This window comes from Choloepus didactylus, chromosome 2 (assembly GCF_015220235.1).
Source record: "Choloepus didactylus isolate mChoDid1 chromosome 2, mChoDid1.pri, whole genome shotgun sequence".
Classification (NCBI taxonomy): Eukaryota; Metazoa; Chordata; class Mammalia; order Pilosa; family Megalonychidae; genus Choloepus; species Choloepus didactylus.
The window spans coordinates 92,916,842-92,930,911 of NC_051308.1; the positions used below are offsets into that span (position 1 = coordinate 92,916,842).

Below are 14,070 nucleotides of genomic sequence, written 5' to 3' on the forward strand. Positions count from 1 at the left end.
GTCTGGAAAACCTCTGTTAGCTGAGAAGGTACATGGCTAGTGTCTGTTGTTCTTTTGCTCCTGGGTTACATTTCAGATGGCCTTCTCCAAGCATCTCTAAGTGTCAACATCAGTGTCAGCTCTTAGCTTCTCTCTAAAATGTCCTTCTCAGCTGCTCTGAGCTCCTTGTGTTTGTGAGCTCTTTTATAGGACTCCAGTGATTAAATTAAGACCCTCCCTGAATGAGCAGGGTCCATATCTCCATGGAAATAATTTAATCAGATGTTTTGCCCAGAGTTGCTTGAGTCACATCTCCATGGAAACATTTAATCAAAAGATTCCAACCTAATCAACACTAATACGTCTGCCCCAAAAGATTCCATTAAAGAATATGGCTTTTTCTGGGGGACATTTATATACAAACCAGCACAGTAGCCATCACCCACTTTAAATAATTGTCAACATGTTGCCATTTTTGTTACTTATATGTATTTCATTGTTTTCTTTTTCTTGTTGTTTGGCCATAATATTTTTAAAGGAAAACCAAGACATCATATCATTTCACCTGCAAATATTTCCATATGTATCTCTAAAAGATGAGAGTTTTAATACAGAAAAAAAAAGGAAGAAAAAAATACAAATAAAAAAACAGAAAGAAGAGATGCGGGTTTTAAAAAACATAACTACAATGATATTACCATGCCCCATAAAATTGATAATAAATCCTTACATTCCAGGAGAAACTTAATTTTAGGAGACATCCGGTTCTCAAGTGATATTTTTAAAATAAGGCTATTAATTCGAAAGAAGAGAATTTCAAAACTGAAAATTGCAGTCTCATTTTTTTTCTTGTATTGCTCTGCAAATTTTGGGTACTCAGATTCCAGAAAAGGATAAAAATAGGCCACGAATCAAAACCTGTTATTTTTACTTATCTGTTTCTTCCTGATATTTTAATTCATCATCAGTTTAATACATGTAATGGTTTTTTTTACGGGAAAATATTTGAGATCATAGAAAATTTTACCAAAAGATAAATTTAAAGCTCAAACAGGATGGTTGTCAGAGTCTGTATCCATGGCCTTGGTTGATGTGCCTACTTAGTCACTTGGAAAGTCTTGTGTTAATGATCTGTCCTATGAGTCAACTATCTGCCACATAGTAGTAGTACAAAACACCCTCAAAAACTCACACCTAGAAATGTAAAAATCACAAATAATAAATGGCAATTGGGTAACAGGTCACATTACCCTCTATACTAAAAGCTGACACTAGTAGCAGGAATTTTGAGATAGCTTGTAAAGCATTTAGCTCTGTGTAAACTTAGGGTCAAAATAAAGTACCAGTATTTATTTCTATTGGAATATTTAGAAACACACTTCCATACATAGCAGGCACTCAATAATATTCATTGATTAGAGCCAAAATAGCAACTACTAAATTTCTGATTCTGTAAAATACAGTGGATACACATTATTCTGCATCCTGAAACTGAGTAGGAGAAAGACCTTTTTCTTATATATATCCTTTCTCTACACAGTGCATTTCTTGCTGCCCCAGATCTGTATATTTCTATTCAGGATTTATGGTTAACCTGTGTTTGTGCAGATGGAGATGTCCAGGTCCCTACTCCATCTCCATTCCCAACTTCCATGGAAGCCAGGGGACTGTCCACAAGGTGAATGACAATAAGAGTATTTTCTGGATATTGGTAGAAAGGCGTTTATCAATGGTTTCTTTTTACATGTCACTGAAGTAGCTGATCCTTAGGATGGATAGCCTTAGGATGTTATACCTCTTCAGATAATCTTATTTTATCTTTCCTGGCCTGGAATTCACCAGAGCTAAGTAAAGTTTACATTACATGTAGGCTTCTAATTACATATCAGCTTGTACATAAATACATTTTATCAGCCCACATATTTTTGTTAACAGCACACACCTTAATCCCAACAATAGCAATGTGAATAAACCAACATCTCTTGATCCCTCTCTATGAAGCCTCGGGCTGTATTTTGCAGGGGGGTTGAAATGGGCAAATAAATTTATACTACCCAGAAACAAAAACCAACCAACCAACCAACCAACAAAAAAACTGACTAATCTTGATTCAGTCTTCCTTATTATTTATGTTTATTCATCTCACAATCATCTTTGTGAATAAGGACAGTGCCTTCAATATTTTTTGTTCTCTGAGAACAGTGCATTGAAATTACAAAAAGAGATTTTTTTAAAGCATAGTTTCTCAGGACCACCCTAGATCTTTATCAGAAATTCCAAAGAGTGGGACTCAAGATTCTGCAATCTTAACAGCTCTTCAGGAGCCTCTTCTGAGGCTATGACCACCAGAGAGGGAGGATAACTGCCCAGGATACCTGGGGCAACAGTCATATACAATAGTTTTATATAAATGTTTGATGAATGAATCAATGAATGAGTCAAAACTGTGGAAATTAGCAATTCTGACCACACCCAGGATCTATGGGTCCCAATTTGCATTATCTGACCTAGATAGATGCTGTCTCAACTCTGAATGGATTGCCTCACCCATGCTTCCTCCTGAGCAGCCAGGAACAATCTCACTCAGCTGAGAATTGGTGATGAGAAAACTTTGCCTTATGTATCTCTTAGCTTGGACAGTATGGAGACTGAAATTATAAACCCCAGTCCCAGAGTAAGGTACTGATATTAAACATAATAACTACTGATTGGATACTTACCATGTATTTGGTATATTTATACACCAGGTACAGTATAGGATACAAAATGATTACAAGGTATGACACCAGCCCTTGAATATTTTACATTCATACTTGGAAAAACAAAAGGATGTGTCACATCCTGTGCTGGGCACTTTGTTGACATCATCTTGTTCATTCCTTAGAGCTATTCTGTAAGGTGGGAAATTATTATCTCTATTTTACGGGTGAAGACGTTGAGGCTCAGAAAAGTTAAGTACCAGCTCTATATTGACAGAGTCTGGATGTGAACTTCCCTTCTTCCTGTCTCCAGAACCCAAACTATTGTGGCTAAATTACTACACCTAGTGCAATGGACATTACTATTCACTCAACATCCACTCAAGAAGTATGAAATAAGCATTTACTTTGCGCTGGTCCCAGGCAGCATAGCTGAGGATCAGACATGGTCTCTTGTCTTCATATGGCTTCTGCTTTAATTGGGAAGGCAGACATTTAATAGTGAGTGCAATGAGTATTATGATGGATAACTGCAGGATATTGCAAGATCCTGTAACCAGGAACTTATCTTGGTCTAGAGATTCAGCAAGAAGCTGAATCATTCTAAACCCAGCAGCTGCATGATTTTGGGGGAGCTAAATAAGTGTTTCAAACTCTAACCTTTGATACTCCCAGTAGCTAGTACAGGGCCTGGTACATAGCACATGCTCAAAAAATACTGTTGAAAGAAAAAATGACTAGGAATAATATGCATTAATTTATATTTCATGTGTGCTATCAATAATATTCACAAACAGATTTATGATCATGACATTTACAGTGAGATTAATACGACATAACTAAAAAATTTTTATTCAGTATTATTGAGATATATTCACATACCATACAATCATCCAAAGTGTGCAATCAGTTGTTCACAGTACCATCGTATGATTGTGCATTCATCACTGCAATCAATTTTTGAACATTTTCATTACTCCAAAAAATCATAATAAAAATAAAAGTAAATGAAACAACCCAAATATCTCATTCCCCTTCTCCCCCCTATTATTCATTTAATTTTTGTCCCCATTTTTCTACTCATCTGCCATACACTGGATAAAGGGAGTGTAAGCCACAAGGTTTTAACAATCACACAGCCACACTGGGTAAGATTTATAGTTATAAAATTATATAATTGAATATGACATAACTTTTAGCTAAACTAGTAATATTCCAGTTTAAACCTATTCAAAGTCTTCTATTGCCTCTGAGGTAGAATCCAAAGTCACTTTATTAGGTTCTTTGTAGTCTGGTCTCTGATCACTTCTGCAGTTTGCTTTTTTTTTTTTTTTCCACTTCTTTAAACTGTTTATTTTGAAATACTTTCAAACATACAGAACAGTTGGAAAAATAATACAAATCCCATGCAGAGAACTCCAACATACTCTCTCCCAATTCACCGATTTTAATATTTTGCCACACTTGCTGTATCATTTTATATCTGCCTGCCTATCATCTATCTACCTATCATCTATTTTCTGAACATTTGAGTATAGATTGTATAAAACATGCTCCTTGAACACTAATACTGCCATGTACATTTCCTAAGAATAGGGATATTCACTTATGTAACCACCTTAAGTGTAGTTTTTAAGTTCAAGAAATTTAACACTGATGTAAAGTGATAGTCTGTATTCTAATTTTTTCATATATCTCAATAATGTCCTTTTTTTTTTTTTTTTTTTTTTTTTAGTAACAATATATTTTATTGTTTGACAAATCTGTTTTTCAGAGTAGGCTAGTTATTACACAATATAAAAACAAAAGCCTCCTGTTCAAAATGAATTACTCTAGATTTATTTAGCAAGTCTTATTTTTGTAAACAAATATCGTTTAGATGCATTTTATATCCATTTTCACACCTTCTTATCTTTTCCTCCTAAGCTGACAATTTAATCACAGTTTCCATATAGTTTTCTTTAACTATACATGAAGATTGGTAAAACTGCAAATGAGCATTACACAATTTGAATTCACAGAAAATATTCAAAATGGCCAATTCTGAAGAGGAGACCAAAATCCATTTTGGACCCATCCTCTCATTTTTTTAAATGTAAATTCATCATCACATTTTCCCACATTTCTTGTACCCAGAAATTATCGACAGGAAATAGATAGAAGGCAGGAAAAGTCTTAGTCTTAGTTCCTAGGACTAAGAAGATGGATAAAATCCCACTGTACTTCTTTGGTCATCAAAGGAGTAAGAAGAATAACAGGTTCTCAAATGGTTATCAATCTCCCGTGATGCTAATAACGTTATCACATCAGAATAAAGGATTTAAGTGAACAGTTCAAGTTAAAAGGAAAAAAGAATCTTCATAGATAATCCTCTGGCATTACCTTTGCATTTATTTACCTGCATTTTTTTTGTTTGTTTTTAATGAACTAGAAGTATAATAAAAATAATCCAATTGAAAGCTGACATATGATCAAGCCAGAAATTGAATAAACAGATATTTTAAACAATAAACTTCAATTTCTTCTGTTACAGAGGAAAGAGATGATACATTTTCACCTTAAAGTCTTGGATTTCATTTCTTTTTCTAACTTTCACTTCATATTTTTGTAACTTTCATTAAAGAAATTGCTTTACATTTTCCCTTATAGAAAACAGATACACTACATTGAAATTAGCTTCATTAATGATCAGTTGAAATGAAACTAATGCTTGAACTTAAATCATGTGAATTAAACAGTATTTTAATTAAGAACAAATTTAAAAGCAATTCCCCTATTAAACAATGAAATAAGTTGTAACAAATATAGTAAGAGGAAATATTCTATCATTTTGATATGTGGCAGAACTACCCAAGAATATACTGATATTTCAAAAGTAAGGATAAGTCGTGAAGTTTTTATGGGCCATAAAAGTGGGAAATTTAAATGAACACCTATAAGATTATGCTCGAACTCCAATTCTCAAATGTCTAGATGAAAGATAGAGACACCAATCTGCCTAACTGTTCTAACACATAAATTGTCCTGACCAAATTTTTATGAAAAAAATGGGAATATTTTGTTTCCACTGTCAAACCTACCTTCTAGAAATATAATGTATAAATGTTAAATTAGGAGACACCTTAATAGGGAAGACCAAAACTAACAAAATCAACCCACAAAGCCCAAAAAGGTAAAAAACCAAATAGAGCACAATGTGATTGTTTTAAATCAGTGTTGGTTATGTTGCCCTCTTGCAAAATGACAGGCAAAATCATACTTGTTTTTACATTTGCATCCACATATATTACACTGAAAAGGATTTTCATACCCATGACATCCCATATGAATAGTGTAAAGAATATTGCCTGCAAAATACATGTCACAGTGCTGGCAGTGGTGCAGAAGCTGAGGATCCTGGACTGGCAGGGTGGGGGCTGGAGTGCTCGGCTGGCTATTTCCTAAGCTGGGGGTACTTGTGTGGGCACTTGGTTCACTGCTCGGACCTGCCACTGGACTGTAGTTCCTTTGACCATGTGATGGCCGAGGCTCGGGGCTTGTGGGAGAGGAGCCCTGAGGAATACTTGCTGACACAGCAGAAACTACTGCTTGGGCTGAGGGCTGCTGAATCATGAAAGGCTTTTCATCAGGGCAGGGAACTATATCAGGGGATGCAGGGTTTTGGTTTTCAGGTGGCAAACTGGACAACTGTCCCGCTAGAGTTGAGAGCTGATTTAAAGGGTTGTCAACCATGAGTTCTTGGGGGTCCCTTGGTAGGCCACCAGTTGGTGTGGTTTTCGTCATACTTTCAAAGGAGTCCGTCTGAATATTTGGGATTTCATGGGTAAAATCATTAAGGTAGTCTGGTTTCTGAACCACCATGGAAGGTGGACTCAAGTTGATTAGTGCTCGTCTGCTATACCCCAAATTGCTTGTTTTCTTCTGTAAAACCTCCCACATTTTCTTGCTGCTCAAAGAAGACCTAGTACCTTTGATTGGTACCATTTTATGCTTGCGTCTTCGATGATGGGACAGGTTACTTCGATCACTGCAGCGGAAGGAACATAATTCACATTTGTATGGTTTTTCTCCAGTATGGGAACGCATATGGGCTTCCAGATGACGCTCATAAGCAGATGCAAATGGACATAAGTGACATCTATGAGGTTTCTCACCTGTGTGGATTCTGATATGTTCGATAAGCCGGGCTGTCCCTTTGCTGGCATAGTTGCAGTACCGACATTTGAGCTTTCCATCAAAGGTCCGTTCAAACCCGTCTACTAACATTCCTGAGTTTTCATCCAGGGAAACTTCAACAGATGGGTGATCAAGTCCATTTTGATCACCATCTGTTCCAGAGGAGGTAGCAGTGCTGGTGTGAACAATTCAAGTCTCTTGCTCCACTGTCTCCCTCACTGTTCTCCAGAAGAGGAGTGATTCTGCCGATTGGTGCAAGTCCAATATCCAAAAGAGCCACTGCACTCCCTGAAGACCCTCTGCTTCTTTGTCCCCACTAACTTATCCAGAAATCATGTTCACATGATGGGTCTGCTGAGTCAGATATTCCTGAAAATCTTTCACAAAGTCCAAAGGCTCTGGTTTCTTTTCACCCATCTTCACTTTTTTTTTCTTTTTAAAGTTTACAGTTTGTTATACCTAGAAAAAAAAGCTTTTCACCCAAATCAGCTCCTCCTTTTTCTTGCCACGCCAACATTGATGAAATGTAGAGTAATCGAAATTTACTCTGGAGACACACCACAGGACTCCAAAAGGCCATAGAGGGAATTTCAACTAAAATTGAAAAGCCATACAAAGGTCTCCTGACAGCTGCACCGAGTACCCCCCACCGCCTTGTTCAACGCCGCAGCCGTCGCCACCGCCGCAGTCTTCGTCACCGTTACAGCCGCCGCCATGTTTGTTGTGTCTCCGACTCCTTTCTCAATAATGTCCTTTTGAGCCTTTTCTCCACCCTTGTTGGATCCCGTCCAGGATCACATATTGCATTTAATTGTCATTGTATCCTTAGTTGCTCTTTCTTTTGTTTTCTTTTTTAATTGTAGAAAAATATGTATAACATAAATTTTCCCATCTAAACCACTCCCAAGCATTCCATTCAGTGTGATTAATCACATTCATGATGTTCTAGTTTATTCTAATTATTTCATATCAGTAAAATCATACAATAATTATGCTTTTTTGTCTGTCTTATTTCACTCAACATGATGTCTTCAAGGTTCTTTCAGGTTGTTGCAAACATAAGAACTTCATTCCTCTTTACAGCTAAATAATATTCCATTATTTGTATGTACCACATTTTATTTATCTATTCATCTGTTGATGTACACTGGGGTTGACTCCATCTTTTGGCCATTGTGAATAATGCTTCTATGAACATCAGTGTGAAAATATCTGTTCAAGTCCCAACTTTAATTCTTTTGGGTATATACCTAAAAGAGGTATTGTCAGATCATATGGTAATTCTATAGTGAACTTTCTGAGGAACCACCAAACTGTCTTCCACAGCAGCTGCACCATTTTATATTCCCACCAACAATGAATGAGGGTTCCTATTCTTCACATCCTCAACCCTTGTTATTTTCTATTTTTTTAATAGTAGCCATTCTAATGGGTATGAAATGGTATTTCATTGTGAGTTTGATCTGAATTTCCGTAATGGCTAATGATGCTGAGCATCTTTTCACGTGCTTTTTGGCCATTTGTGTATCTTTGGAAAATGTCTATTCAAGTCTTTTTCTCATTTTAAAATTGGGTTGTTTGTCTTTTTGTTGTTAAGTTGAAGGATTTCTTTATATATTCTGGCTATTAAAACCTTATTGGATATGTGCTTTCCAAATATTTTCTCCCATTCTGTAGGTCATCTTTTTTTAATGCAATTTTATTGAGATATATTCACACACCATACAACCCATCCGAAGTATACAATCACTAGCTCACCATAACATCACATAGTTGTGCATACATCCTCATGATCAATTTTAGAACATTTTTATTACTCCAGAAAATAAATAAAAATAAAAAACCCCAACCTCTCCATATCCCTTATCCCCCATTATTGACCTATAGTATTGATGTAGTACTTTTGTTACTGTTGATGAGAGAATATTAAAATATTACGGTTAACTATCGTCCATGCTTTGTAATAGGTGCATTTTTTCACATATACCCCTCTATTATTAACTCCTTGTATAGTGCTGTACACTTTCTCTAGCTCGTGAAAGAACATCTTAATATTTGTACAGATTTTCACAGACATTGCCCACCACAAGATTCACTGTGTTATGCATTCACATGTTTTAACCTCCAACTTTCCTTCTGGTGACATACATGACTCTGAACTTCCCCTTTCCACCACATTCACACGTCATTCAGCGCTGTTAATTAGTCTCACAATAATGTGCAGCCATCACATCTATCCATTTCCAAACATTTATGTTCAGCCCAGTTAAACATTCTGTGCATATTAAGTAACCAATCCCCATTCTTTAGACTCATTCTATATTCTGGCAATGTAGTTATCTTTTCATGATCATGATAAAGTCCTTTGATGCACAAAAGTTTTTAATTTTGAAGAGCCTTAATTTTTCCATTTATTGATTTTTTTCTTTTGTTACTTGTGCTTTGGGTATAAAGTTTAAGAAACCATTGCTTATTACAAGGTCCTGAAGATAATTCCCTATGTTTTCTTTTAGGAGTTTTATAGTTCTGGTTCTTATATTTAGTTCTTTGATCCATTTTCAGTTAATTTTTGTATATGGTGTGAGGTAGGGGTTCACCTTAACTCATTTGCATATTGATATCCAGTTTTCCATTTGTTAAAGAGACTATTCTTTCCCCACTGAGTGAACTTGATACCCTTGTCAAAAATTAGTTGGCCACAAACTTGGCAGGTGAATTCAGTGCCCTTCCCCCCTCCATGGGACCTGACTCCCAAGGTGTAAATTTCCCTGGCAATGCAGGATATGACTCCTAGGGATAAATCTTGACCTGGCATCGTGGGTTTGAGAACATCTTCTTGACCAAAAGGGGAATGTGAAATGAAATGAAATAAAGTTTCAGTGGCTGAGAGATTACAAATGGAGTCGAGAGGTCACTCTGGTGGATATTCTTACACACTATATAGATAACCTTTTTAGGTTTTAATGTATTAGAATAGCTAGAAGTAAATACCTGAAACTATCCAACTCCAGCCCAGTAGCCTTGACTCCTGAAGACAATTGTATAATAATGTAGCTTACAAGGGGTGACAGTGTGATTGTGAAAACCTCGTGGGTGGCACTCCCTTTATCCAGTGTATGGATGGATGAGTAGAAAAATGGGGACAAAAACTAAATGAAAAATAGGGTGGGATGGGGGGATGATATGGGCATTCTTTTCTACTTTAATTTTTTATTCTTATTCTTTCTGGTGTAAGGAAAATGTTCAAAAATAGACTGGGGTGATGGTACTATAAACAGTTGATTGTACACCATAGATGATTGTATGGTATGTCAATATATCTCAATAAAACTGAATTTAATAAAAAAAGCAGTTGGCCACAGATGTGAGGGCTTATTTCTGAACTCCAAATTCTATTCCGCCGGTCTTTATGTCTGCCCTTGTGCTAGTACCATGCTGTTTTGATTACTATGGCTTTGTAATATGTTTTAAAATAAGGACATCTGTGTTCTCCCTCTTCATTCTTCTTTTGCAGGATAGTTTTGGCTCTTCAGGGCCTCTTACCCTTCCATACAAATTTTATGATCATCTTTTCCAGTTCTGAAAAGAAGGCTTTTGGAATTTTGATTGGGATTGCATTTTGTCTGTAAATTGCTTTGGCTAGAATTGACGTCTTAACAATATTTAGTTTTCCAGTCCATTAAGCACTTTTTTGAGTATGTGTTTAGTAGGGGGAAATTGTATAACCTGGGTGTTTATCACTGGGAGAATGGATAGGTAAAATGTGATGGATGTATACCATTAAATAGAATAAGTAATTACAGCCAGTGGATTAGATGCACACACAGCAATATGGATAGATCATGATAGCACAGTGTTTAGTTTTAAAAAAAAGGAAAGGAGAATAAGATATGTGACACAGTATGAGTTACTTAAAAACACTGCACATTTTGCACAAAAATATCATTGAACATAATATGATTGTATATGGTAGGAGTTAAGGGGAATGGGAGTGGGCATGTGGATAAAAGAGACTAAGTAAATAAGAGAGGAGTTTTGCCTGGACAAAAAGTGATATATGCCATGACTTGGGAAAGCAATGGAACCTGGGAGTGAAGGACCAGCAGATGCTGGCCATGTCCCTTGCTATCTGACAGAGGAACCCCAGATGCCAACAGCCTTTCTTCAGAAAAGGTACCAGTCTTGTTGATGCCTTAATTGGGGTATTTTCATGGCCTTAGAACTGTAAAATTGTAAGCTAATAAAACTCCTTTGTAAAATCCAACCCATTTCTGGTACATTGCATTCTGGCAGCTTTAGCAAACTGAAACACCAACCCATTGTGTAGTTTTTGTCATAGCAGATGGGCAAACTAAGACATTTGGTTAGATATTACTTCTGTTGTCCACATATGCAAATATTTATTGAATGATTTCTAGATGTTTGATGAACTAAGTAATTGATGAACTAGCATGTCCAGCCACAGCTCTAAGAAGTGAAATCTGGATCCAATCAAGCCTCTAATGTTTTCTGGAATTCAATTTTGCTATGGGGAAATTTGAGACCATTCTGACCTTTCTCCCTTTTATAAGTGATTTAATCTTTTTGCCTGACTGCTCTGTCTTAGATATCTAGGATACATCTTTTTGGGTAAACTTTCTCTGGTACTTAGTGTGTCCATTCAATATGCACATTCATTCCTCATTTATTTCAGGAAATTTTTTTTGGTTTTCTCTACTTGTTGTTACATTATTTTGGTTTTCTTCTTCAAGGCCTTCAATCATGCAAATGTTGGCTCTCTTTAATAGTTTTCTATGTAATTTTCTCTCCAATCTTTTTATACTCTATTTCATTTTTCTTATTTTTATCTTCTGACTCCTACTGTGCTTTTTTTCTGTATCTTCTCCCTTGTGCTCCTTCCAATTTCAACTTCATATCTCTGTTAGATTTACTTTTTTTCCTGTACTTCCTTCAGCTCACATTTTATCTTCTTATCTTATCATCTTTTCCCAGAGGTCTTGCAAGTTTGCTTTGCGGGTTTCCTCCAAAAAATGCACTATATTAAGATTCTTTAAATTCATGGTGACAAATGTGGTTATAATTTTCATCAGTTTCTTGATAGCTATTTTTCCTCTACTCAGTATGATTTATCCATTAGTAAGCTTTGTACTTTTTTTTTACATTTTTCCTTTTGGTGTATTTGTATCATTGCTGTGCCAGGTCCTTTTTTATTGCTTAACAATGAATGAGTTAGATTCCATAGACCAACTTTCTGCAGGAGATTATTGCACAGCAAGAAAGGTGGGTCAAGGTAGCCTGCCAGGTTTTATAACCCAAAAGCACCCTCTTCTCTGTTGTTACAGAAAAATACTGTTTCTCCAGAGTGTAATTATCTGTGTGATTATTCGGGTGGCCCCACAACTGCTACTTCTCTGGATCATATCATGTCCAGGAAGGCTTCTGCTACAAGCTTTGCTCACCCCACTTCCCACACTCTTTTTACAAACAAGTGATATCGTTTGCACTGTAGAGTAAGCCCCTCACCTTCAAAAAGTGAATTTTTTTTTCCTGGGATTTTTTTAAGCTTTAATATAAGGGCCTCTCAGTACCCTTCAAATTCCTTCTCTTTACTTTCTCCCATATGACTTTTGCCCAGTCCCAGCTGCCTTTGGCTGTTCTTATGTGTTTTGAAATCTGCAGATTTTATCTGTTGCCTGGTCTTACTGAAAATAGATGTTGTTGTTTGTTTGTTTTTCTTTGTGTGTGTGTGTATTTTTTTGTGTATTTTACTGTTGTCTTTATTGTTGCTTTGTGTGATTTCCAGGAGGTTAAGGATACTGCTTTACACAGCTATAATTATTCTGGAAGCACTTTGGTAGCTGCATTTTAAAATAAGTATTACAGGTAATTCATATGATCAAGCAAGTTTGGAAAATACTTCATACCATTTCCATCTGAGTGAAATCAAGTCAAAATAACGTCAGGGATTGAGTCTGAAAAGGAAGAGGCACCCAGAATCTGGGCAAGGTTGGGGGCAGGAAACACGTTTAATGACAAGTGGGTAGATTGATTTTTATGAGCAGGTTGGATACATATGAACCAATTGTTCTGTTAACCATCATCTGGCAGAGTTCTTCCCACTTATATGATTCCTTACATAGTAAGAGAGAGAATGAAAATATGGGTTGAAATTGCAAATTCCAATTCCAGGCTGACCATACCTATGGAAAATTCCTGTTTGGCTCTGCTTTCTGGAATGTCAAGCTTAGTGTTTGAGCTTAGTGCTGAGTGCATCTGGGGATATAATTCTACAGCAAAAAGCTGATGTTCATATTTTGAATTGGGGGTATGTTTCGGTTTACTAAAGCTGCCAGAATGCAATATACCAGAAATGGATTGTCTATTACAATAGGGGTTTATTAGTTCACAAATTCACAGTTCTAGCAATGAAAATGTCCCAATCAAGGCATCAACAGGACGATATCTTCTCTGAAGAAAGGCTGATGGCATCTGGGGTTCGTCTGTCACATGGGAAGCCACATGGCTGACTCTTCTGATCCTTCTCTCCTGGGTTTAGCTTCTTGTTTCAGTGGTTTTCTCCCAAATGTCTCTAGGCTTCTGTCTTAGCTTCTCCTGTGGGTCCTTCTTGCTTCTCCCAGGGCATTTTCTTTTTCCCTTAGCTTCTCTCTACTCTTTCCAAAATATCTCTGCCTTTTATCCTCTCATAGAGAACTCCATCAAAGGAGATTAAGACCCACCTTGAATGGGCAGGGTCACATCTGCATGGAAACAACCTACTGAAAAGTTCCCATCCACAATAGGTCTGCCCCCACAAGACTGGATTAAAGGAACATAGGTTTTTCTGGGGTACATAAGAGATCCAAACCAGCCTATGTCCAAATAACTATTGGCTCTTGCTTTTAACTTAATAATTTAACAAGTTGTTAAGGAAGAGTCATCAGATGGACTAAACTCACCTCTTGTACATGTCCTAGATTTGTATTAAGGGAAGAATAGGAGTACCCCAAGGAATAAATTTGATGATATAAGCTAATAGTAGCCATGGGAATATCTTTGAGGCAATTTGTTAGTGAAATGCTGTTCAAATTCCATAAAGCAATGTTATAGCAAGTCAAGTAAAAGAAGTTTTGGATTTTACGTCAGGCAGAGAGACATTCAGGTGGCTATCTAGAGAGAGAGAAAAACATTTGACTAGTTGCTGGCACATTTTCATTCA

The 14,070-nt window shown here is 36.5% G+C and overlaps 1 protein-coding gene and 1 pseudogene across 1 annotated transcript in view; both read right to left on the reverse strand.

The window, feature by feature from the left end:
- Positions 1-4,414: 4,414 nt before the first annotated feature.
- On the reverse strand, positions 4,415-7,511 carry LOC119516638 (annotated as a pseudogene).
- LOC119512293 (testis-specific gene 10 protein-like) overlaps positions 7,445-14,070 on the reverse strand; it is a 52,865-nt gene continuing 46,239 nt past the window's right edge. The window contains exon 2 of the mRNA XM_037806880.1: positions 7,445-7,627. Coding sequence (XP_037662808.1) covers positions 7,445-7,627 — 183 coding nt within the window. The remainder of the gene's footprint in view (positions 7,628-14,070) is intronic.